Below are 26,624 nucleotides of genomic sequence, written 5' to 3' on the forward strand. Positions count from 1 at the left end.
TCTGGCTGGCAAGTATTCTCAGGGTTTTATGGTTCTGACATACATCCTGAAGGTCTGGCACAGCATATACCGTGAATACCTCGCAGCACTGTTGGACAGTGGACTGAATAGGAGCTGGCTCTGAACTGTGTTCTTCGATGTAGGAGCAGGTCTGTCTCCAATTTGTTTGAAATGTGGACAAACCGTTCCAGCTAATCCCTTAAAAGCAACTTACAAATGAGAATTTAGGCAAAGGAGTCCAGAAATTGAGTCTCATTGTCTACAACAAATGCAAGAAAATTTACGCCCGATTGAGATTGCTTTGATGCATCTTCGTGTCCATGGAATGGGGAAAATGTTACTGCTCATAACAAGAGTAGATTTTCCATCATCATGGTGGAGCCATTACAAATAACAAGTGTGACGTGTTACGATTCCAGCCTGTCTCTTGTTACTGCAGACCTTAGGTCTACAACCATGAGCTGGAAACTCAGTTCTGACTTGCAAAATATTTCAGCATCTTGTTTTTCCTGAAGATCACAGCTAACATACAGAGCTCACCCTGGATTTGTGTTTATGGACTTCTTAATTTTAATTCACAGAGAAGTTTAACCTACCTACTTACAAGAGCTGTTTCCTAAAATGCTCCTAATCTGATTCTGAAACTTTTATATTTGTATCTTATCTTTCACCACTGTAGTAGTTCACCATATAAATTGAAAGAAATTCTTAACAGAATCTTTGATGTATTAGTAAATGAAAAGTCTGTTCCCACCTATCCAAAAAGTTCACTTAAGCACTCACTAAAAAGTTCAGAACATCCCTGCAGCTCTGGGACCTCAGACCACACACTTGTATAAAGTGGAAGCCAAAGAATGGTAAGTCCTTTATTTTTACAGGGTGTGATCATTCCCCTGCATTCTCCTGCAGAGATAAAACTATTGCTGTTATTACCTCTTTATAAAAAAAAAAACATGGAAAAGTACATCTGTTTGGTTTTTTTAAAGAAATAAAAATGCAAATGGAACAAGGTCAAACACCAGACACTTCACCAGTGTTGTCTATTGTCTATGCTCGTGAAATTTAGAGTTGAAGGCCTCCAGAGATACTCAATCAGCAGTTAGGCATTAAAATTGGAGGTTCTTTCTTCATGCAGGGATTTACAAATTAGGCTAATTAATAAAGGCTAACTGTAGCTTGGTGACACTAATCTTCGTAAGCTTATTGTAAAAAAGGAAAACATCTTCTGAGAGGCAATTCAGAGGAGCTAATCATTTGAATCATCCTCTAGAGAAAAGAGTCTGTACTGATGAGTGTAAAATATTGGGCTGGGCTTGGCTTGTCTTCTTTGCTCTGCTACATAAAAAGTTGTATTTGCTGCAGAAATTGGGAAGGCTGATGGAAGCAACTAGAGTTTCAGAAAAGTAGTGAGGCAGGTTCTTCTCTACACCCTTCTCTTACAACTTGATGCCAGGGGTGAGTGTCACCTGTGTTAGATGTTCAGTTTTGGCTGTTGTATAGCTTCCCCTTCCAACTGCAAGTGGGAGAAAGGACTCCTTCACATAGAACTGAATCAGACCCTACTTAAGACACTCAGATGGAATAAAATATAGAGATTGACTTTTATTTCAAACCCTGAGGAAAGTTTCTCTATTTTTTCAACTGTCTTAGCTCAATAAGAGCTGCCTTTTCACCCCATGTATCTGGTTTTGCTTTTATATTTTACACTATTAGAGTTATCACAATGATACACTATCAGCAAGGGTTTACTAAGCAATGCTTAGGTAGAGGAGCATTGTAGAGAAGTAGAAGTGACAAAAGAGAACTGACAAAAGAGAAGTGACAAAAAGCCCATCCTACATAAGCCTTAAGGAGTGGGTATTTAAGTCCCATTAAAGAGACAAGTTCTCATAGTCTGGTATTTTCTATAAAACACATGAACATTTAATAATGCAGTAGAACTGGAAGAATGGTACAGAACAGCATTGACATAGACCACTGTTCATGGTCCAGCTCAGTTTTCAAGGTATCTGATACTGCAAAGGATACCAAAAGAGGGATTTGGTTTGCACCAGGTCTTGCAGAATTAAAGCTTTCAATCTGTTTGCCTCTCCAGTCAAGGCAGTTACAACCTATCTTGATAAAGACCTACAGGAGCTAGCTCTAATAAAAGATATACACACCTACTACAGGACTGAGATGAGGAAAAGTAATGCATTTTGATCCAAAACTGTAATCCCTGCCCAGCTGCCACCCACCAGGAACATGTCTGAACTCAGAAGGCGCCTCCCTTTCCCATAATCCCTCACAATACCTACAGTTTTACCTTTGTCATGCCCAGAACTGCCCTTATTTGAGCAACTTGGCATCTTACTCATATCTAGGCCCAGTCAGAACCCCAAAAGAAGGGGGGCCTTAGACTTCTCAAAAGATACTTAACTGCATATCAGCAGACTAAGGTACTTCCCAAAATACACTTTCCCAGGAGTCAAAATGCAGTGGCACACCTCTGGCAAAAATTGATTTCAGGTTTCTGAGGTGTTGGTTTGAGTTTTCTAGCCCTTAGGCTATTGTGAAATGTTTTATGGCAACATCACTTTCACATAAAATGAAATCACTCCTGTCTAGAAGTTGTGAGAAGGAAGGAATGTCTGTATACTATTTCTCCTGGTATAACTAATCCTTGGATTCAAGGCACAAACAGGCCAAATACCAAATGTGTATGTGAACCTGCAGCCTTGTATGCTGGGGCGAGGAGAACCTATCTCTATGGAAAAATTCTGCTCCAGTGACTTACATTTTAAAATACAGAAACCCCCCAGAGAGTGGGGACAGGATGACCACCATGAACCCTGCCAGGACTACAAGTCTTTAAATAATGGAATGAGGAAAACCTTGGCCTGCATGTTTACCCTATCCTAATGCTTGTTATCATACAACAGGGTGAGAACAGTAGCATGACTGCTAAAAATTCAATACCAACAGTTTTGGCAGCTAAGGCTTTCGTCCAGCAAAGCATACAAAACTCCATATAAAATGATGTGGTAAAGCAATTGAACAGTAGACACACAAAAAAGCAATGATCTTTCAGTCCTAAGCCTCAGGTTTTTAAGTGCTCTGCATAAGGCAGGCTGCTCATGGACAGCCTCTGTTACCTGCCTTGTTGGTGTTGACACGACACATAAAGAAAACAGTTTCCCAGGGCTGATTTTGATCTTGCTGACACTGGAATATATCAGGAGTATTGCTAATACCATAACTGGAATAACTACACAAGCTTAAAATGAAAAGGGGGGTGAGGAGTGGAGGAAGGAGGAGTGTTTGATACCAGAAAAAGACACTCAGTGAGTAGTCATCCACATTCAGTTCAGTTTCATGACTCATTTTCTGACAGTTTTTGAGGGATATTTTGTCCATTCTTCCCCCCCCCCCCCCCCCCCCCACTGTTTCTGGGAATCCTACCCTTAACAAAATCATAAATTGAACATTATTTGCTCCAGGTTTACAGCAAGTTTTCAACTAAGGTAATGCTGAGGTTTGAAATTTCAGTTAAGGCAAGATTTTGGAGCAATAAAAACTTTTTAAAATTAGGTATGAAATGCCTAAGGCTGGTGTGAGGAAGAAAGGCAGTGAGGCAACCAACCAAGGTGGCATGTAGTCCTACCTAGCAACTGACCTGCACTACAAAAGACACAGCTAAGCTCCATGAGAAGACTGGGTGGCATTTCCAAGGCCAGCTTGAGTGTCTACAATTTCTGGTAATTTCTGGCCACCCCTGGATAATCCATTCATAGTAACTGAGAAGGGGAATGGAGCCTTTGCACTTTCAGAAGATTTCTGCAGGCTTTTACCTGGCCCTTTCCCATTGAGCTATTACTCTTCCTCTGAGTGTAACAGGAGATCCTTGCAGAACTCCTGGGTGCATCCATGCCAGATCTCTGGCTGTTGAGTTTGTGTGCATTTCTCATACAGCACTGCTAGAGGCCATGGCTCCATCCCTCTCCATCTCTGCAGATGTAACTTGCTCACTCTTGCTGCTTGGTAGTACCCATGCCTTTTTCTGACTAGGCTGTTTTCTTGGTATTCCAGCTCAAGAAAGCACTGCTAATGTTCATTCCGTTTTGCGTGCAGCCTATTCTGGAATTCATCTCATAAAACTTTTAAATTCCACTAGTTTATGATATTATTCTAGCTGCAGTAGTGTTGTGTGATTCAGAAATATTTTTTAAAGGGGACTGTGGTTCTGAAAAACTATTCCAGGATCAAGTCAGCATATCAAATGGACAAGTATCTCTCTTTTTTAAGTCATTCTTGAGATAGAGAGTCATATTGAATGATGGATCAACATGTTCTGATTCATGTGGAGGATAGTGACTAATTCAAAAATTTTCCTAGATGTGAATACAAAGAACTGTCTTGGAGATTTTTTCAGATGGACAGAAAAATTGCAGTCTATGTCCTTTGATACACTCATTTGGCTCCATATTCACACTCAAAAGCTTGGACAGGCAAAAATATTCTAATGATGGCGTAAGTGAATTATTGCATCAATAAAAATGTTACTTTCATAAATTACAACTAACTTGGAAAGTTGGAAATCTTCCATCCAAGGCATTTGTTCTAAAGTTTACGAGTATAAAGTAAAAAAGTTGACTGCTAACCACTGTATCAGCAACACACATCCATGTGGACTGCATTTTCAACAGGTACAGTTATTTACATCTGTGGTGCCTACATCCATCTTAGCCAGGGGCTTCTCTGAGGTCATTTCTCTGCTATATACTGTAGTCAGGAACTTTCTACTTCTGGGGCTGCAATTCTGTGCTAAATGGCATAACACTAAGGTCACAGTTTTTCTGTTAATGTTATAAATCTTTCACCATAGTCTGATTTCCTAACACAAAACTAATGGCTGCAAACACATGCACACAAAAAAGTGAAATATACATTTTTTAAATGTATAGTGATGCTGCAACCCTAAGCCATCTTGAATACAGTGATGAATTTTTATATTTATACCGTTTACACCTACATATGCCCCTGAGCTTACAAAAAAGCCTTGAGAACAGAGCATGGCAAGACGGTGTCGCACCATTCCCCTTTAAAAGTTAATCCCAGTGGTTAATATGCATGGCAGACATGCATGGATCAATCTCCTCTCAGGAAAAATAGAGCAGTGTTAAAGTGCAGAACTGTTAAATATTTGCATAGTTTTGAAATGAACCAGTTGAGAAAAATCTCTTTTTCTTCATCCCAAGGATATCCAAGTTTCCACAATTGTTCCTGGAGCAGCGATGCTTCTGTGTAAACTATTGTCAATGCCGGGAGGGGGGAGACCAGCAAACGCCTCGCTCGCTCTGGAGGCTGAACACAACTAAAGTTTTCCATCTCCTCACTGCTTCCTTGCTCCCCCCGCATCTTGCCCAGGTGGCTCCGCCGCACGCAGCCACTGTCGCCCCGGCACCCAGCGGCACGGACCCACTGACCCGGGGGTCGTGGGCAGCCGGGACAGGGCGGACGACGCGGACGGGACCCTGCACCTCGCCCTGTCGAGCCCCTTTCTCCGCCCGGCGTGGCACAAGCATCCGGGACGGGGCCCGCCAGCTCCCAGGTTGCCGGGGCAGGGCTATTTTCCCCTCCCACCCCCGGCCGCCCTGCCATGTGCGGGGCCGTCCCGCGCTGTCATCCACCCCAGCCGGAGGCAGGGAGCCGCCCTGGCCAGCCGCCAGCCCTCTCCGCGCAGCTACCTCCCCCGGCCGGCCGCTCCGCAGAGCGGAATCTTCCTGCCTCCGCTCCTGCAAGTCACAGGGCAAAGTAACTCGCGGCAGAGCCGTCAGCAGCCCGCGGCAGCATGTCCGGCACCAAATACGTAGACTCGGAGGTAGGACCGCCGGGGCATGGGGCCGGGATGCTGCCCCGCCGCCGGCTGCCTGCAGCGGCCACCTGCAAGCCCCCTGAGCCGTCGGAGGAGCGGGGCGAGGGGCGGCTCGGCGGCACGAGGGCGGACGGCCGGGCACCTGCGGGCAGGGACAGCGGGCAGGGGGAGCCGGGGCGCTCGTCCCCAGCGGAGCGCGGTCTGGGGGGCTGCTGGCTGCCGTGCGGCAAGAGCGGTGTATGGAGAGCCCATAGAGCACTGGGATGGAGAGGGTACGGTGATGGCCCTGCATGAAGGGCGGTATAAGGAGGGGGGCAAGTGTAGTGAGGACAGGGCGGTGCGGGCGCCGTGCTCAGGTCCGCGCAGTGGGGGCGGTAGGGCGAGGGCGCTGTGAGGAGGGCGCTGCGCGGGGAGCCCCGGACGGTCCCTGCCGTGCCCGCGGGGCCACACCCGCGAGTGGGGCCACTCGCTCCGCCCCGGGGCAATGCCGTGGGGCCGGGGCCGCCTGGCGGCGGGAGCGGGAGCCGGCGCCTGGCACGACGGGGGTGTGGTGCGCGCCCCGCGGCCGCGGTTAAATAGCCGGGCGAGGCCGCCCCGCAGCCTGCATCCCGCTGCCCGCGGGACCGGGGCCGCCTCCCCAGCCCCAGCCCCAGCCCCAGCCCCAGCCCGCCCTCCTGCGCGGCGCGGACCGGCCCTGCCCTGCCCTCCCCGCCTCACTGGGCTCTCCCCGCCCGCCCGCGCTCCCTCTGCTCCCCGCAGGGTTTTCTGTACACGGCGCCCGTCCGGGAGCAGGGCAACATCTACAAGCCCAACAACAAGATGATGGCAGATGAGCTGAGCGAAAAGGCGGTGCACGACGTGCACACCAAAGAGATCGACCTGGTCAACCGAGACCCCAAGCACCTCAACGATGACGTGGTTAAGGTGAGGGGCCGAGGCGGGACGTCGCGGGGGGCGATACCAAGTCCTGCCGAGGCAGGATACGCGGGCACTGTCAGGGAGGCTGATGCCGCGAACCACATCCCTCCACCTGCTGCAGGAGGGAACGGGCCAGGGGCTGATGGGGTTTTTGGGTTTTTTTAAGAAAAGGCGGAGTGGGCAGGAGAGAGGCGGGCAGCGGCCAGGACAGCCCTGCGGAGCTCCTCGCTCGGGCGCGGAGCGGGGCCGGCCCCGTGTCGGGCTGGGCGCGCTGTCCCGCGGGGCGGCCGGGCGGGGGTCCCGCCGCGCTGGGTGCCGCAGCCCGAGCTGCAGCCGGGACGTCCCGCCCGGGAGCGCGGGGATGAGTGCGTGACCTTGTGTAACACCGTCGGAAAGATTTTCCTTCCCCGAGGCACGCACAGAGGCAGGGCGGGGAGATGTCACAAACCAGATCGCCCTCCCTAAGCCTGGCGGGTGCAAAATCAGAGATTCTGGTGGCGGATTTGTGTCCTTGTTCTTTTTTGTTCTCTTTGGTGCTTTTCCTTCCTTCAAAAGACGATAAGCTAAGCAAAATCTAACTGTGCCCTTGCCTAGATTTTCTTGTTTGGGTTTATAAATCAGTTTGACTGTTTTGACAGGTCAGGGTTGATGGAGATTTTTGCTTGAAGTCACTTTGGTCAAAAATATCACAGAAATATGGTTTTTTGTAGAAAAAGAATTTATACAGCCAAATTTGTACAATCCACGTGTGTTACGAACGAGAGTGTTTGAGATCACTTAAAAAATCATTGGCAAGGGTATGAGCAAAAGTCAGATTTAATATTAAGTAAGTGGCAAAGCATGACAAGTTCATTGGCAAGATTCACTCTGCTACTTACAGGACAGCCAAGGCACAACAAGGGAATACAAACAACAACAAAACCAAACAAAATCCAGGCAATCAAAACAGAAATGAACTGAGAACTATCTAGGGGTGTGTGTGTGTGTGTGCTTAGGTGCGTGTGTGTGACAAAAGACAGTGCGGGCAAGGATAAAAAGGAGCAGGGCCTGAAAGCTTAACAACACTCCAACCTAACATTGTTAGGCTTAACTTATACCTTAAGCCTAACAATTTAACATAGGAAGAACACTTATACCTAACTTACAGCTTAAATTTAATTTATGACTTAACCTAACCGTAGCAATTTACTGAAAATAAAATAGCATTTAACCTATTTATAACTTTGAAGTTAGCAACTCAACAAAAGAACAACACTTAGCAACACTTAGCTTATAACTTATGTTTAACAATTTAGCATTTAAGTAAGTTTATAACCATAACCTAACCTTACTCACTAGCTTAATTTACTTAGATACCCAAGGTACTTAGACATCTAAGAAAGCAGTATTTCTCTCAGATTTGCTGTAGCATATGTGCAGGGGCATGCACACAGACAGGAAAGCCAGTGCAAGCAAGGTGCCTGTGAAGAATTCCCCCCAGAGATCAATGAAATACTCACTTTGGATGCTTTTGCACTTCCTAATGGGCAAAGGATTGGGCCTTGAGGAGTCTGCAGATTGGCCCAGGATACAGCTTGTTTCAGTGATCCTCCATACATGAGGCTCTGAGAGGCATCTCCCTCAGAGGGAGGTTGCTGGTAATAGCTTGGTGTAGTCCAGGAGGGCTCAAAGGCCCTTTTTGGGTTGCTGTTTATAGGCTTGTAGGAGAGCGGGCTTTAGTCATAACAATGTTTCATCCTGGCCGCACTTTGGGTCCACGCTTTCTCCGAAGGTGTGAGAACAGGAATGTTGTGCCATTCAGGCAGGAGGAATATTTTCCAAGGGTGGTCATAAGGAAAACAGCAGATTTTTAGTAATTCCTGGGAGTAGACAGTGTTTCTGGTAAGCTTGAAAAGAGCTGAGCCCAGGTGGTGTTTCCGAAGCCAAGGCCTAACAAGCATTTCTCAGATCGCTCTGCAGCCTGGAAAGATGGAGAGGGAATACACCACTGCAATGTGAAAATTGAGGGTGCTGTCATCTGGGTTGGTCAGACCCTAGGAAAAATGGGAGCTGCCCAGTCCTGGTAGGTGACTAAGCCACTAAATGGCTTGCTTAGTGGCCAGCAGTGTCAGAGTGTGTGCCATTCACCATGTTTGTTGTAATGAAGACCATTCTTGTAAAGGAAAAATACTGTATTGTTTCCAGAGAATCAAAAGGTGAACTCTGGATCCTGAATGTGTATCTATAAAATGATCCATGCTATGTGTGGACAATTTAACAAGGTCTTGATTCAAATTCCAGACTTCAACACAATTTGAAGGTGCTGAATATGACAAGCCATGGTCATATTGCTGGATCCATACTAAGAATTATCACAGCAGCCTGTATCTTTAAGGAGCCATATAAAAATGAAAAGGCATAAAATTATTATTTGTTTAGAAAAAATAATCTGTGTACCTAATGGTACAAAACTGCCTTTAAAATGGATGATTTTAAAGAGGAGAGAGCAATTATTTTTTCTTCTACCCATGGAGGAGCAGCTGAGTAGACAGGGAATGCCAGAGCTCATGAACAGCCCTGCATCACAGTTTATTGCATATGTCAACAGGAGAAGTCCCCAAAGCAACCAGACCTTCTGAGGATGAGTCATTGCTCCCAAGCAAGTCAGAATTCTGGTGTCCACAACCTAACCCAATGAAAGAAAGACCCTGATGGGAAAAGAGACCACTGACAGAAAAAAACCATAATAGGCTTAAAAGAAGCTGAAACCTACAAAGCCTATCCTGCCCTCTCTGCCTCCCACAGAGACAAGGATTAAGGAAGTTTGTTACATTCCGTCTTCTAAAATAAACTTGGCGAATAATAAGTGTAGGAATGGAAAAACAAGCTTTTCAGTTTGTCCTTTTGAAGTAATCGTGGTTCAACGCATTCACCGAAAAACTGCAAACAGTCAGAATACCAATACTGCCTCTGTCACCAAGTGAGCTCCTGGTGTTGAAGATAGTCACATCAAGACATAGGAATATACCAAAATGAATTTGATGTTAACCAGGCATGATCCATTTTACATCATAAAAACAGCAGTATGTGTACAAAATGGCATTGTAAATTAACATTTTCTGGCTTGTTACAAAGATAAATAAGAAAAACTTTTATTTTAAGTATTTCATAGATAGACCAACTTGCAGAGTAGAGAGAGGATTTTTGCCACAATTTGCATTTATATGGACCACAGGGTTCACATTCAGTCTATTAGACGTAGCAATAAAATTCACACCCAGTACATAGGGGACAAGCTTGGGTTGGGGTGAAAATACACAGATTCAGTCCCTGCCTTAGCCATCAGTCTGTAGTTCCCTTCTGACATGCATCTACCATTCTTACTTTGGCTGTAAAACTTCCAGGCAGAATGTTAAACTAACTGAAGGAGACCCCAGTCTTAAGTACTGAAAGTTAGAGAAAAAAAAAGTGTAGGAGTCCTGTAATGCCAGAAGTATGAGTCTGAGCTCAATTTTGTTCAAAGCCCTAGCATTTTTCTAGATTCAAAACTTTCTGCTTTTTACCCACTATTTTATGCATTTCTTCCCCCTTGATTATGAGGCACAACAGCATGGAAACTGGGGACAAATCAGTCAGCCATGAAATAGAAATGATTAGACAGAGAGTGAGGAATCTGCTCTGTAAGCAGCTCTCTAAAAGGCCTCAGTGTTGTCTGTATTCAAATACTTCCCATAGCACATTTTAAAAATAACCTTCTCTTGTGAGAAGCAAGAGACACGTTCCCTTGATTTGGAGCAGAGCATCTGCCCAGCTTCCCCTGCAGCAGATGTGTGGTGCAGGCAGCTTTAGGGTTGGGATCCAGGCAAGGGGCAGAAACCCTTTTATGGAAACTCAAAATCCTTTTATGAAAACTAGACACATGGAGCAGCTTTGCATCAATGCTGTTGGTGACTTTGCTTATGGTCTGTCTTTGCATTACCTACCAAGTGGAAGCGTAGTGCTGAGAAGTTTCCAGAAAAATGGGGCAAGTGACTGGATTTATGTTGAGAGGGATGTGAACAAGGCCTTATGGAACCTGAGGTATGAAGACAGTGGAAGTAACAGCTCTGAACAGGGGGAAGCACAAGCTAGTTAAAATCACCAGAACTTCCTTTTTTTTCCTCAATTTTTTCTCTGGAGACCAGAAAGGAAAGATTTTTCTTCCTCACACAACTGTCTTCATACTTCATACCTAGACAGAGAGAGAATGTGCACTAGTGGTTCCCTTGTTTCAGGCACTGGCTTGTGAAGGTGGCTTACTCAGGCAGGGGGCAAGGAGGGAATCTAGTAAGGGAGAAACAGCCTCTGTGCATGTGGGAGCTCTCCAGGAGTCATGCTGGTGATTGTACAGGTGGTTTGCCATAGTTTTATCTGTTTCATATGTCCCTCACCAGACAGTTCTGCTCTTGGACTTGTGTCCCGCAGGTTTTCTTTGTGATGAGACACAACAAACAGGGTGGAAAGCTTATTGCTTTTTTCTCTCATTCATTCCCCAATGACCCAGGACTCACATGAAGGTGCCTGAAGTTCAGGCTTTGCTCTTCTTGTTTCCCAACACAGTATTTGTGTTTTTCGAGTGCGGCTAAATTGCAGCCTTCGAGTTTTTGAGTTCAAACTTTCTCAACATATCTGTGGTCAGGTCTGCACAGAGTTTACTGAATTTGGAAAACACAGAGGAGGGAGCCAGCTCTCCTACAGATTACTCTTCTCACTAACTTCCTTGCTTCTTGCTCAGAATGGGCACAGACCTTGCAGCCAACTCTACAAAGTCTAATCCTCACTTTACTAGTGAGGACCAACTGTGCAGTCACATCTGCAGACAGTTTGCCATTTTTTCCTACAGTGCTGTGCCAGGAAGAGAGGCCTGTGGCTGGTCTACCATCTAGAACATAATTATTATTTTATTGTAAACAAGTGGTGTCTATCTGCTCTTGGTTGTATAGGAGTCCTTTTTGCTCTGGAAAAAAAAATAAATCTAGTACTTGGCTACAGAATGTGAGGATGCAGAGCTTTTGTACCAAGTTTCAAAAAGTTATGTATTCCTGCCTTCCACTTAAAACTAGTGCAGTTGAGAGCAATTCAGCTTACTGCAAGGAAAAGTCTGGAATTTTTAGTCAGATGTTGACAAATACTGTAATACCCTTATGTACTCATTAGGGAGGAAAGTATTACTCAGGCATGCTTTTAAAGGTATTTAAAATTTCTGTCTCATAATAAAAAGAGAGGGTTTTTCAAAAGCGGTTTACATTTTATGTAATTTTTCATGATTAAGGTCCCTCCCTGTTGTGCTGAGCATGGTGTAAGATGCACAGAGAGATGCCTGGTCAGAGCACTTCCCATTCCCACCCCTGAGAACCTCCTGGAGGGAAAGCAGGTGTCACCCCATGCTCTGTTTGAATGGGAGACCTAAGGTGGGCTGTCACTCAGATGTGAGAATAAATGTCAACCTGAGAGGAACACAATTCTGCTCTTTAACATAGTAAAATGAGAAAAAACAGAGTGCAATCAGGTGCTATTTCTGAAGTAAGTAATTAAGTGAAATATAATGCAGACCCTTTTTCTTTGTTTTTAGAAATTGTTAAAAGTCATGAGATCTAAACATAGATAAATGTTTAAGTTTAAAAACATGCATATAAATACTTAGATACACAAATATATGTGTATGTGTTCCAATCCAAGCTTGTCACCTGAGCTCTTGAGATTGGCAGTGACCAAAGTGATGCCTCTGGAGGCAGATTCGCAGTGTTTAACCACAGGACAGGAGAAGCAGTGCTTTCAGAGGGCATGCTTGTCTCAACTGCTGATACTTGTAGTTTAGACATGGCCCCTTACTTGTGCAAAGCAATTAATTAAATGAAATGGTTCTGTAATGCTGTGTCCTATTAACAAGCTGTGGGGTTTAGATATAAAATGCGAGCAGAGTCAAATGTTTGACTTTGGCTGACCACGTGATTCAGTTGTTTCAAATATTTCTTCCAAGGCTGGTCTAGGAGTATGAGATTAAAGACTTGAGTCATTATGAATGCCAGCTTATACAAGGTCTGAGCGAGGTTTTAAGAGTTCTGAAAAATAGTTTGCTTGCACATTAATTAGGAGTTCTCAGGCATGGAATTTCTGAATGTCCATAAGAGTACAGCTAATAATGGCATCTGTTCTAATGAAAGCTTCTTTCTCTAAAAACTGTGTTCACATTTAAACTCATGGTATTATTAAAGCCTTATGCACAGCCTTCTTGCTTGGCATGATGAACATGACTCATAACTCCATAGAAAAATTTGATGGCCATGGGGACAGAGCAAATGATTCAGCATGGCTGTTTCTTTTGTTAGAATTTATTGGACACTATCTCAGATTCAAAAGAGGCAAATACTTTCAATTCTGATAACTTCAACAATCATATGTTAGAAAATATTAAGAACAATTTGAATTTATTGTAGAATTTTTAGCCCACTATGTGGATAGAAACACTCTCTTCTTGCATGAATATCAAAAACAAACAAACAAAGAATATTGAAATGCAAAACTCTCCAGGGGAAAAAGGGATAATTGTGTACAGTAGAAGGGTCTACCAATGAGGTCCCCAGTGAGGAAATTTTATCTTGGTTGTATTTTAGGCAACAGAAAGAAGAAAATACAAATGAACTTGGGTGATTCTGAAACACTTATGATCTCTGGAAAACAGAAGAGAGATACAGTTCTAAACTAAGATAAGTTTGTGTTTCCCACAGCTCTCAAATACCCTGCTCATAGACAGCAGGATGAAGTCTGGTGAAAAAAAGTCTGGTGAAAATCAGTAACTGATTTTCTGAGCTTTTTGATCCAGAACTACCATATTTATTTTCTAGACAAATGACAGTTATAAAACCCATCTTGGACTTTAAAAGGGTTGCCTATTTTGAATGTGAAAGAGAAATTATGCCATTTAATTTCATTTGATTTACTGGGGAGGCATGTTTTACACCATTAATCTCTTTATATTTTCATTACAGATTTCTTAAGAAAATGCCTTTTGATTAAAAAAATTTCCAAAATACTTGAAAAAGTTTCAAAAAAAATTTGAACTTAATGCAATATCATTCCTGTCAGAAATTGTTACTAGATTAGCAATCAAAAGAAAAATAATTTCAGTGCCACTGTCCCATTTTAATGAGTTCATGAATTGATAAAATATGATTTTATTCAAGATGTAGGAGCTATGTTCTAGATGTTAGTGGGGCTGTACAAGGGTGGAGTTTGTTTGTAGTTAAACAAATAGGAACTGATAAATTCAACTTCATAGATAAGAAGTGAGAAGACATTCTCACAGCTGAAGGTGAAAGCATCACATTCTCTGTCTGAACTCCTGCTGTGCTGAATTTATATTCTGAGTTCCAAAAAAGCCTAAGGGAGTCTCATAGATGGATTGCAACATTTCCTTTTTCAACTTTGAAATCCCTTACTGGAATTCAAACAGATGCTACAAAAAATAATCAGTTTTCCTCAAGATCAGGGATCTATCTCCTGTAGAGCTCAGCCATAAAATCATCAACTGTTTTATGAATTCCAAGTTCATGAAAGGTTTGGGTTAGAAGGGACCTTAAAGATGATGCAGCTCCAGCCCCCGCCATGGGCTGGGATGCCATTCACGAGGTCAGGTTGCTCAAAGCCCCCTCATCCTGGCCTTGAACACTTCCAGGAATGGGGCATCCACAGCTTCTCTGGGAAACCCATTCCAGTGCCTGTCCTAAGAATTTCTTCCTAATATCTCATCTAAACCTACTCTGTTTCAGTTTAAAGCCATTCCCCCTTGTCCTGTCACTACATGCCCTTGTAAAAAGTCCCTCTATAGCCCACTTTATTTACTCCTGCGAGAGCCTTCTCTTCTCCAGACTGAGCAGCCACAAGTCTTTCAGCCTGTCTTCACAGAGGGTGTGCTCCAGCCCTCTAATCATCTTCTTGGCTCTCTGGACTTGCTCCAACAGGCCCATGTTCTCATCTTGGAGGCCCAGAGCTGGACACAGTACTCCAGGTGGGGTCTCATGAGAGCAGAGTGGGAGAATCACCTTCCTCAACCTGTTTCTTTTGGTGCAGCCCAGGGTGCTGTCAGCTTTCTGGGCTGCAAGCCAGATTGTATGAGCTGCTTATCAGCCAACATCCCCAAGTCCTTCTCTGCAGGGCTGCTCTCAGTCTACTACCACCCAGCCTGTATTTGTGCTTGAGACTGCCCTGATGCAAGTGTAGGACCTTTCACTTGGCCTTGTTGAACTTCATGAGGCTCAGAGGTGCCTAGCTCTCAGGCCTGTCAAGGCATCCCCTTTCCTCCAGTGTGTCAGCCTCACCACACAGCTTGCACTTGTTCCCATTGCTGTTCTCATGCAGTTTATGACAGGAGCAGAACTATAAAATATCTTGATTTTTATGAAATATTAAAGAAATACCTTATATTTAAGGATCAGTAACTTAAGCTCTTCCATAAGAAAGACAACATTCTAACAGTACAAATGCAGGGTCAAGTTTATTTTTAAAGGAAAAGAGAGGCAGCTGGGCATCACTGCACACCCACTGTCAGCAATAAGCATGGTTCAGGTAGAAATGAGGGGAAAAGGTGAAAACAAGTTATACAGATTTGCAAAAAAAAAAGGAATGGCAGCAGCTAACCAAGAGTGTGTTTATTGATATTATATGTAATCAAGAGTCTCCTCTCCTTAGACTCCCTTTACAAACTATAAAGAGAAAATAGTGTTTTCCAGGTCTAAAACAACCTCCAAGGATCACTGTCTCTCCATGCACTACTAAAGAGTCTGAGGTCACTACATTTCCACTTCCCATTAGTGCCTAAATTTAGGAATGATAAAGTTAGACCAAGTTCTAAAAACTTATGCTTAATAGCAGTTTATTACCTTAATAGTATATAAGCATAATAAAATAGAAATATGTCATATTTTTGTTTATTAAATATAATTTAAAATATGAAATCAGTTTACACGATGTCTTTTAATAAGGCTTTTGGATTCAGTTTAACTCCAGGCATCAGTGAAATAAAAGAAAAAATTTCTTTTATGTTTAGTGTAGTCAAAACTTCACACTGGTGTTCATGTTCATAAATATACCTCTTTAAATATATGGATGGACAGACATATATGAATATACATACATGTATTAGGGTTCTTTGCTAAAATAGCTGTATCAAACAAGGAACTGTGGAACATGAACCAAGTGATAAAAACAAAGAAAGCTTCTTAAGGGTTTCTCTTTGGGAAAGCTGCAATAAACTCCCAGCAGCCCAGTTTCCAGGGAGGAAAACAGTAATTTTATTTTCTGTCTGCTTACTCCAACAACATCAAGACATTTGTCAAGGAACTTGCTGACACGGTATCCCCACCTGCACAGGAAGTTTTGCTGTGGTAGAGTGCAGATCTTTCCTTGAAACTGCTTGTCTTCCCTTCTGCCAGCCTGTATTGGAACAGGACAGGCAAGTGCTTCAGGAGATCTCTGGGGAGCAGCTGTTTGCTGCAGAGCTGACCCATTGGCATAAACTGCATTTTATTCACGAGTACTTCCGCAGGTTTTGGTGAGCCTGCCCATCTGATGGAACAAAGACCATCAGCAGGGCTTTTCTGGTTTGTAATCAGCACAGGCAGGGAGCAGGACGTTGTTCTCTCAGTAAATAGAAGCCAAATTTTTATTTTTTTTGCTTTTTTCTATGATTTTCAGTTTGTGAAATGGTGATCTACAATTACCATTTGCCATGGCATTGCTTACACATTTTCATAATGCATTTGAGTATTTGTTATGCATGCAGCAGGAGTCACTCCTGACCAGACTGGTTTTCTTCTCTGGCTAGGAGAGTGCAGTCCTTCAATTCCACTTTCCAACATGAATATCCTTGTTTGTTAAAGCATTGTTTGCTTTTCTGGCATACTCTGTAGCACTCAGGAAAGATTCACTGTTTCCATTAAGAGATCTGCCAGTGGAACTTTTCGTGCCATACTGTGGGAAGCAAGCACAGGGAGACAGGAAAGGTAGAGCAAATTCTTTGGTCAGTTTGTGCAAGTAACTGGGGTGCAACAGTTCTGTTTGCTTGTTTAGGCTCTCGTTCACTTTGGAAATACTTGTTTGTAATTTTTCTGCACTCAACAAGCCTTACACAACAGCTCTGATCCTAGCCATCTGCAGTCATGGCATCTTTTTTTTTTTTTTTTTTTTGCAAAGAAGCAACTGTTGTGCCTTGTGATCTGGCCAGTCCCCAGAAGAACAGTGTGCTCTGAAGACCGAGTTTGAGATTGACAGGCAAAGCCTAATCATGCTGCAGCCCAGCCTGGAGGGACTCTTGGGGTTCCCTTGTTAGATGCTTGCCACCAGTACCAAGATTGAAGGTGATTTCCTGTCTTGTGAGGGAACAGAACAGTGCTAGATGTGTACATTTTGTAGTCACCCTTTTGCTCGAGGTTTGTGTGAATAGTGTGGAACAGAATGAGTTTTTGCTTTAGTGAACCCCTGAGATCAACTAATGTTTGCTGTTGAGACCTGAGTAGTGAGGAAGTAGACCATCTAGGAATCATGAAGCTCTGTGTGTTCAGGAGCAAAGTGCCAGCTTTCCTACATAACTACAGGTTTGCCAGATGGAGATAACACAGTGCTCTTAAAAGGGTGAATGAGTCTGGGTGTCTGGAGGGAAGGGAGAAGAGCAACTTTCTCCTGTAAGTCCCAACAACTCCCTGTCCTCTTTCCTGTGGATTCAGTAGAAAGAGTATAAACTTTTTCATCATTTTCTGTTAAACTGTGGCAGCAGTCAGGACAAGCAGTCAAGACAAGCATCATATGTGGTAATGTGGTATTCCAAAGGATCAAGGAAATACATAAATTCTTAACTGGCATCAGTGATTTAACAGAAAGCTTGTGAGTTTATTGTTTAACTTTTTTTTCAGCTGCTGTGATGTCTTTTTTCTTCAGGCACTGTAACTGGGAATTTTTAATTCCAAATAGCATGTGGAAATGCTAAAGGAATAATAATCTCATATGCTCACACATTTTCTTATTTTTAACAATACACATCACAACCTTCTCCAACATAAGAACAGTGTTGCATCTGTCCTTAACATCACTTCCCAAATGTGACCCATGCCATAGAAAGGCTTGTCATTTTGTGATATTTTATACATATTCTTATGTTAATGTTTCTTTAAAGAACATTGAATATATTTGGTAATTTTACAAATTGCATTTATTACAACAGAAAAAAAAAACATATCTTCCTCATGCCTTGCCAGGACATGTTTTAATACAGTGAAACAATATTATACTTATGGTCTTGGAATCAGGGAAAACCTATTTAAAAACAGCCCAGGTAAGCAGTAAAGACAGTTTCCACACTCTGGACATAAAAATGTAAAGAAAACTAGCTTATGACTCTTTCCTGTGTACATTCAGCCTAGACTTTAGCCCTGGTCTAGCAGAGTGTGTAAGCATATTGACATCAGTGGGACAGTTCACATTTTCCTGATGTGTACATATTTAAGTGTTCTGCCTGCCTGGACATATTAGTGATCAATCAATAGAGATACAGTAAGGATCTAAGCTTCCTCTTACTGACTCTAAGAGACAGTGAAAGCACACCAAAATTTAGGCATTCTCAGCACTTGTTTGGGTTCCTCTGGAGTGGAATAGAGGTGGTGCCTGGCTGTGTGAACTGTGTGCTGCAACTACAGTGGCAGCATGCAGGTACAACACACACAAAGGTATAAATTATGATAGTTACAGTCACAGAAATGAAGGTCAAAGCCTAATGCTGGTGGTCTTAATATTTTTTTTCTGATCGACCAAGCACAGCAATTTTTTCTATGTGATGAATATTACAAACATCAAAGAACAAACTTTAGAGAAGCACAGCTGGTAAGTAGGTGATTTGAGCCTGGCATTTAATATTCCTTTCCAGCTGGCCAGCTTCTGATACATAGGGACTTGAAGTGACAAGGTCAGCAGGTCAACTGATTTCATACATGTAGCATATGTTATTGAGTCAGATGATAACTTTACACTGTTCTTTACACTGTTAAGCTTTTTTGATTAATAGTACTGATCTTTAAATAAACATTTTGCCTGTCTTGTAAATAAATCTTTTAAATAAATCCCATACCATTTCCCTTTCTTGTAAATAAATCTATTTTAGAATCAAAGCAGGTTCCTCAGTTTCCTGATAGGGGTTTAATAAACAAGTGCAGAGCAAAAGAAGCTGCATTAATTCTCATAGCAGAATCAGACAAAAGCTTCAAGCAATGTAAAAACTGGCTTTACCAAACTGAATAGTAGGAAACAAAGAATAGCTGAAGTCAGGAAGTGCATTGTAGGCATGGAGCAGGAGTTGATAGTGTTTAATAGTTTGGTCTAAAACAGAAGGCTAGAGCAAGTTATTAGCATCCTTTAGAGGGTCAAACACATTTCCTGTACTTCTGTCACAAGTGAACATGCATGTATTTTCACTAGCTTGGCAATTGCCTCTGTGATTTCACAGCACATCCTGACAGCTCTGGAGGAACAAACTACACAAGGAACATGCAATCTACTAAAAAAGACCTGTGCACAGCCTAAGAAAATCTTTATGTAGATAAAATGAGAGTTCACAGATCTACATGCACATGATGCTTTGACAAAAGTAACCTTGAGAACAATACCCTAAAAATGTTGTCTTATACTTACAAGAAAGTTAGATTCATTACCAGAAATGACAGCATCTGTCTTCTGTTGGATCATATTTCTGGGCACTTCCCTTTCTCCTGTCAGTCCTATTTTTACTTTCCTTACTTCAGTTGGACACCCTTTATCAGTCTGATGACACTCACTGTCAGTGAGTGCTACTGAACTAAAAACCAGAGGAGAGTAGTAGGAGGGACTAAGGAGGGAGTGAGTAATCTGAGTGACGTAAGTGTAATCTATAGCAAGGCAAAATGCATCCAGTCACCTGTTCCTCCTGCAGCCTGAGGAGAACAAGTTAAAATCAGGATCCATCATGGGAGTGGTTTAGTGCAGGAAGAAGCTGAGTGATATCTCAGTTCCTGCAGCATAAGGACTTATCTGTACTGCTTGAAGAGTGAAATAAATAGTGTTTCCCAGGCAGTGTTCTCTTAGCACATGAGTAGAAAAGCCCAGATTACCTCAACTCCTTGCCTGTCTTTATTTAGACATTGCTGCAGGTAAGTCTGGTTTTGGACAGCACCGCAGAGGTTCGTGTGCCAGCCATAAATTCTTGGCATGTACATAATGTTCTTATGTTTCATAATGTTCTTACAGCTTTTGGGAAGATAACAGCTTCATTTTAACACTGTATTCAGCTAAGAGTTTAAGTTGTCAGGCCATTTTTGTCTTTTCACTCACTCCCTTATTCAAACTGGAGAAATGTGAAATGGAATTTGAGGAATAATGAAATGGGCAGACACAGTAGTCAGTAGTGTGACATCAGCTACCATTCCTACAGGGCCATCTCTTCTACTTCTCTGCATTGTTAGAAACATTCTGAGAGCTGTTGAAATTGCTCCAAGAAGCTAACCTCTTGATAATTACTGGTGTCGTGAATACATCGCTGTTATCTCACAGACAGATCCATTCCTGAGTGTTTTAGGACAACAATGTATGACTTGAGCTGGGAAATCCTGACCAAAGATATATCATAAATGTTCTAATATTAGCATCATCTCCTGGAAGCAGTACAGGGCTGTCCATCTGGAAATGTTATATGCCATGATTCTTCTGTCAGCTCCCCAGCTCTCCACGGACATTTTGTTGAACACAACAGGCTAAAAATATTAGTTACTGAGAATCACAATTACAGAAAGTTTACTATTTGATTTGAAAACCAGTGAGTTTATTGGCTTCCATTTGCCATTTCATTACAAGGAATTACTTCGAAAGTAATCAAATTATGGGCTAATTTTACTATATATTTTTTAAAATCTAAAAAATTCACATTCAACTGTGACTTCATTTTGCTTGCCAAAATAATGCATTTCTGATAAAAATAGGTCTCACTTGGCTAAAATAAAGATGCAACCATGAAAAGGCTGATGGAGTTCAATGCAAACTTTTTTTCCTTATGAGATCTAATATTTCCCTTCTCTGCCAGTTGAAATAATACAAGATGGTATTTCCACTACAACTGAAATTAATGAAAAGACTTTAGATATGACACTGACTAGCCCTCCATGCTTTGAACCTCTGTGATGGCTGTGTTACCTTTACCAAGGATTACAGCAACAGCTGAGGGGAAGCATGCAATAAGTTGACTAAAGTTTTAGAATAAGAGGGCTATGCTGAACCATGTAGTCCTTATGTAGTAATATTTTTTGAGAAGCAGCTTTTTTTTACTATTGTCATCCTGGGTTTTGCCATCATATGGATATTTTTATTATCTGATTTCAAGGAAAATTTTGATAAAAAGCCAAGAACACCCATTCACTTTGAAAGCGAGCTAACATGAGATGTGGCTACAATGAAAAGTTTGCTTTTGAATAGCTGCAGAAGCAGATTGTATGTCTGCTTGCCTATGTATGCTAAAAAGAAAACCTACTCTGCCAGTGCAGAGTCTGACATAGGTCTCCGTGAAGATCAAGTTTCAACTCAAATGCTACCTTTAAGTGTGATGGTGATGATGATAATTAATATCCATCCCAAAGAATGACTTTCAGATCACTAGAACATAGTTCAGAGTAGCAGAAAAAGAGGAGGTTTATAATTTGAATGACAGGATGTCTAGAGAGGAGCACTGGCATAGAGAGCAATGTGAATATGTTCAATTAAGCCAGCCTGGTGTTAGGCATTCAAGGTGTTGGATATCACAGATAATTCAGAAATTTCCTCTCTAAGGCTTACCAGCCATTCACATAGATTGCACCTAGACTGTACACTTCTGCTTGTAATTATCTTTTTTCTCTAAGAAGCTGGAAAGTCCAGTGGCATTATAATATTTGTCCCTTTGCTAGTAACTTATGTCTGGGGTGATAAAAGTTTCAGCAGGAGCAAAGAACAAGTACTTTTCAATTGTTATTTATATTTTAGACTAAAAGAAGTGATTGTGAGCCTTTTCTTACAGTGTAAGCAGTATTTACACAGAGCATATGTATATTCACCTTCTTCTTCCAGCATGCTAAGGTACAATTGCCTGAGTTTCTGAGGCTGCTGGCCCCTGTCATACTTACCTTGCTCCTGTAAATCTTCACTTTTGGCAGAATTATAATCTCGCTTCGGGATCCAGTCCCAGGAATGCAAATTTTTTTTTCTTTCATCTGATTTAAACAGCCATTTATTTCCTTGCAGAGGAATAGTGTTGTGATGTTCTCTTTCCTGTTGTTAGCAGTGCCTATACAATTGGTTGTGCTGACTAAATTAAATATCCTGTATTGTGGGTTATATCAAACATGTCTGTGTGACATGGAGCTGAACCATCATTGCAATTCTGTTAATATTCTTATAGAAATGTTATGACAATTAAGCTTCCTGAACAACTCAGTATTTCAACAGAGAGTGCTAAAATATGCATGTTGGAATGCACTGTTTCCTTCGGTGGCTTTTTGAGTGACTTGTGAATAGTCAAAACAATGAAATATGATTTTATTCACCTGTTTCGTACCTTAAGTAGACCAGAAGGGCACTGCATACCTTAGGGCTGTAGGAGGTGTGGAAGATATATTCTGTTTTGTGGAAAACTCCATCTAGAAGTTAGATGTCTAATTTTGAGCTAATCATCGAGGCTCCCTGGTAGTCACTGGGTAAAGGTTACTGAAGATTCATGACTTAAATCATGGGTTATAATAGATTGAATCACATGAGGGTGTAGGAAGTACGTGCTTGGTGTTTTCCTGCAGGGGACCATAGCTCTCCAGGAAAGGTGTTTCTGGAATACACCCTTGATGCGAATGTCTGACTGACCTGACTTTGTGTTCTTTGCTGCAGATCGATTTTGAAGATGTGATTGCTGAGCCAGAGGGAACACACAGCTTTGATGGGATTTGGAAGGCCAGTTTTACCACCTTCACTGTAACGAAATACTGGTTTTACCGTTTACTGTCAGCAATCTTTGGTATTCCTATGGCTCTCATCTGGGGCATCTACTTTGCCATTTTGTCATTCCTGCACATCTGGGCGGTGGTGCCGTGCATAAGGAGCTACCTGATTGAGATCCAGTGCATTAGCCGTGTCTATTCCATCTGCATCCACACGTTCTGTGACCCGCTCTTTGAGGCCATAGGCAGAGTGTTCAGCAGCATCCGAGCCACAGTACGGAAAGAGATCTGAGGGACAATTCAAGGAGAGCCATCAGCCTAGGAAGGGGGTGAAGGTTTTGTGTTTTTTGGAGTGTTTTGGTGCCAGTTTTGTGTTTCCCAAAGCAACATACAGCAACTGGTGGTGGACTGGCCCAAAACAAAGAATCACTTGCTCAGTTTCTTTTTCTACTGTTCATTCTTACTGGATTACTTGCCCTTTTTTTTTTTTTTCCCTTTCTTTTGCCTTCCCCCCCCACCCACTTTGGTCTGCATTTTAAACTAACCTTAAAGGGCTATTCTTCCATGCCAGCTGCATATTATTTTGCTGGCTGTTCAATTCAGAGATTTGAAGTGTTGTTGGATGCCTTTTTATCTTACCCTTCATTCCTTGTGAGATAAATCCACAGTGATACTGAAGAATGACAAAAATGCTTTCCAACACTATAAAGCCATTCATTTTATTGTGGCTAAAGAGTGCAGAGCTATCACAGCAGAATGAACGTGACCAGCTGGCAGGTTTTAGCAGAATGTTCTTTTTCAATTGGATTGTCAGTTGACTGCAGCTATTTACAGTCGTGGTCAGATATTGTGCAGTATGATAAATTAGTTAAGTAAACATATTACTGAACTAGCATATGTCCTGAAAATTTAACATTTTGTCAGGCTGGAGACATTGACATGTAAAAGCTTTGGTCGGTGCCTTTCTGTCTCATTCTGTCTCAGAAGTTTGCATCCAGTCATTTCTCAACCTTTGCTAGGATTGCAGAAACAAACTGCAGTTGAGAGCTAAAACTGGTCATTACAGAGATGTTTTCCTGACTGTGACTTATGACACATCCCTTAGCAAGCATTTAGGTGCTTATCTCATTGGCATCTGGGATATTTTTGCAAAGTATTAATATAAATGCATAGTGCAGGTATGCCAGAGATAATCCTGAGTTAAAAGGAAAATGAAGGAGTGCCAAACAAGCCACGGGAGGCCAGGGAGGAGCTGCCCCTGCCAGAAACTTTTCTACAGCTTTCAAAACTTCCCTATCAGCAGAGGTCAGCCTGCCACTAGCACACAGATCGTTTTCAGGATGCTTTGCTGAGTCTAAATTTATCCATCACAAGAGATGCTTTAGAATCTTCACATTTGTGTGTTGCTTTGTTCATTTTTAGCTGAGTTTCCACATCAGGAAGTCTTAAACAGAGGGTGTTGTGTGAAACTAGCGTGTTGCAAAGTGGAAGGCCTCAGCAGAGGGGCCTTTGCGACATGTTCTGATGCTGTGACCTGCAAGAGCTTTTTGCCCTCATGACAGTACTGTGTTCAGAGATGCTCTCTGCATCCTCATTGGTTTGTGTGAAGCATTTGTAAAAATAGTTGTGAGGATAATCAGCTTTATTGTAAACCAAGCTGGGGTCTGAGCCTGCTCCAGCTGGAATCTCTAGCAAACCAGTTCGTGACACGCAGGAGTGCAAACTTCATCCCTTGGGATGAACATGGAGCTGTCTGGTACACCTACAGCTTTTTTTATTTAGTGCTGATATTTCACGTATTGCTTTACCTAACATGGAAGTGCCTTCCATTCTCTTTCTGCCAAAGCATTGAAAACTTTAGGAAATGCTGCATTTTAAAGTGGGGGTGGGGGAGGGAAAATGGGGGTGGGAGAGGGTGCACAAAAATTTACAAAGCTATTAACTACTATTTGCATTTAAAACAGACACTGGTATGGATATAGTTTTATGTTTTTCTATGTACATAATGAAGAGTGTACTATTATAGATTTTTTTCAGTATTAAAAACAACCAAGATTGTAAACAAGAAATATTTTATCTTTTTATGAGGAAAATCACTCCAAAGAAAACCTTCTTGATTACCATATAAACTGTATATCCTGAAAGATGTCTGTTCACATAGATTTCTTAGTCCCTGATCCAAATACATTGCTGATCCAAACATTTACATTATTGTTATAAGCTTACAGATATAACTGACACCTTTTTTAAAAATTCTGCATGTACATTAAAGACTACAATAAAAAGATGCTTAATGGTAGATCCTGTCTGACTTCTTTTTCCTTGAAAGTCACGTGGACAAAAATGGTTTAAAGCTTTCTTTGTCAGTCCAGTAGAAACAGGATTTTTCCTAATAAAAGCTCATTAACCTTAGCATTTAATGTATGGAAATAGGGGAATGACAGCTTTTATTCAGCCGTGTATGGACGTAACTTGTGACAGGACAGTTCATTTCTATGGGTGTTCTGCACAATACCTGTCACACTGTTACAGAAAAGCCCAACAAAACATGCTATTATGAATGGTCTACAAATCTGTTAGCTGTATTATAATGTTCAAATGGCAGATACCAAATAAATGTAGTCCATCATATCTTTTCCAATAGCAGAATGGTGTATTTAGCAGTACTCAATAGGCTCGTGGTAGCAATTAGTATGTTGAATTGGACTATGTGGGAAAATGTAACATATTTTAAAAGGAAAAGGGAGGTTGTAATGTGAAAGAAAAGCAAGCACACCTTCGGTATCCAAAAACATCTTGTTTTTGCAAAGAGCCTGATTTATTCAGGCTTAACTGTTTCTAATATCACGACTCCAGGACTCTTCCTGGGAGAGATGTGCAGATTGACACTATGATTGCACTGCCCCTGGCACTGGGCAATCATGGGGCTGTGCTGAGGCTGGATCTCATATCCATGCTCCTGCCATAACACTGAGGCCACAGCCAAGGTACACCCCTTGGCAAGATCCAGGTTTGTCAAGTAGAGGATTAGACATTAGGTGTTGGACAGGGCCACCAGGCAATTTCTTGGCTTGGCTGTAAATGTGCCAGCCTCACTCTGCTAGATACAAGTCAGTGTCATAAACTGCCTCAAGACCTGTGCGTTCAGGTGGGCTCAATATAGTTTTTCCTCTTACCAGAAAAGTTTTGTGACTGTCATTGGTCACTCTTTTCATCCTCTGAGTCACCAGTTCCTAGATTTTGCCATGTAGTTTGAACTGTGTTTCCTGTGTTTCTTCTTACGGGAGAGCTGGGCACTTCAAACAAGGTGAAGTACCCAAGTGCTGAGAGCATGTGAACTGTCTCACTGTGTGGTTGATCTGTGGAATTTGACTGAGAACTAAATACATATTATTTCTTTAAAATGTACTTATTGAAATGAAGTTGCAACAAAATACAAAGACAAACCTTAGGCTTTTAATAATGATGAGGAATTTCCATATCTGCACCCAAGCTACCTTTTAACCCTCACTTAGGTCTAACTGGAGCTGCTCTCTTCACTTGTTTGCTTTCATTGCCTTGTGTCTGCTGCATCCTTTTGTTTCTTTATGTCCTGAGGAGGAGGAAAGAAGCACAGAATAAAAGTCTTTGCTAAGATAGAACACCTTTGTTATCCTCATTTATGTCTTACAAACCCTGACTTTTTCATTTCATGTTATCTGACACTGGGACTCCGTGTGACACGGGTTTTTTATTTCTGTCTTTTTCTCTTCTGTAGAACTTTTAATTAAAATTTCAATCATATAGTACAACTAGCACATCCTGTCTCCAAGATGCTTTACTCTGTTAGGGGCTTCTGAAGAGACAGTGGTAAAATGTACATT

The 26,624-nt window shown here is 42.1% G+C and overlaps 1 protein-coding gene across 1 annotated transcript; it reads left to right on the forward strand.

The window, feature by feature from the left end:
- The first annotated feature begins 5,661 nt into the window (after positions 1-5,661).
- CAV1 (caveolin 1) lies at positions 5,662-25,060 on the forward strand. Its single transcript, XM_071423690.1, has 3 exons — positions 5,662-5,860; positions 6,614-6,778; positions 22,712-25,060. The coding sequence occupies exons 1-3, from the start codon at positions 5,831-5,833 to the stop codon at positions 23,051-23,053; spliced, it is 537 nt and encodes a 178-aa protein (XP_071279791.1). The 5' UTR covers positions 5,662-5,830; the 3' UTR covers positions 23,054-25,060.
- Positions 25,061-26,624: the final 1,564 nt, after the last annotated feature.

This window comes from Agelaius tricolor, unplaced genomic scaffold (genome assembly GCF_023055355.1).
Source record: "Agelaius tricolor isolate 1412-34295 unplaced genomic scaffold, bAgeTri1.0.p SCAF_3, whole genome shotgun sequence".
In the NCBI taxonomy this organism is placed as follows: domain Eukaryota; kingdom Metazoa; phylum Chordata; class Aves; order Passeriformes; family Icteridae; genus Agelaius; species Agelaius tricolor.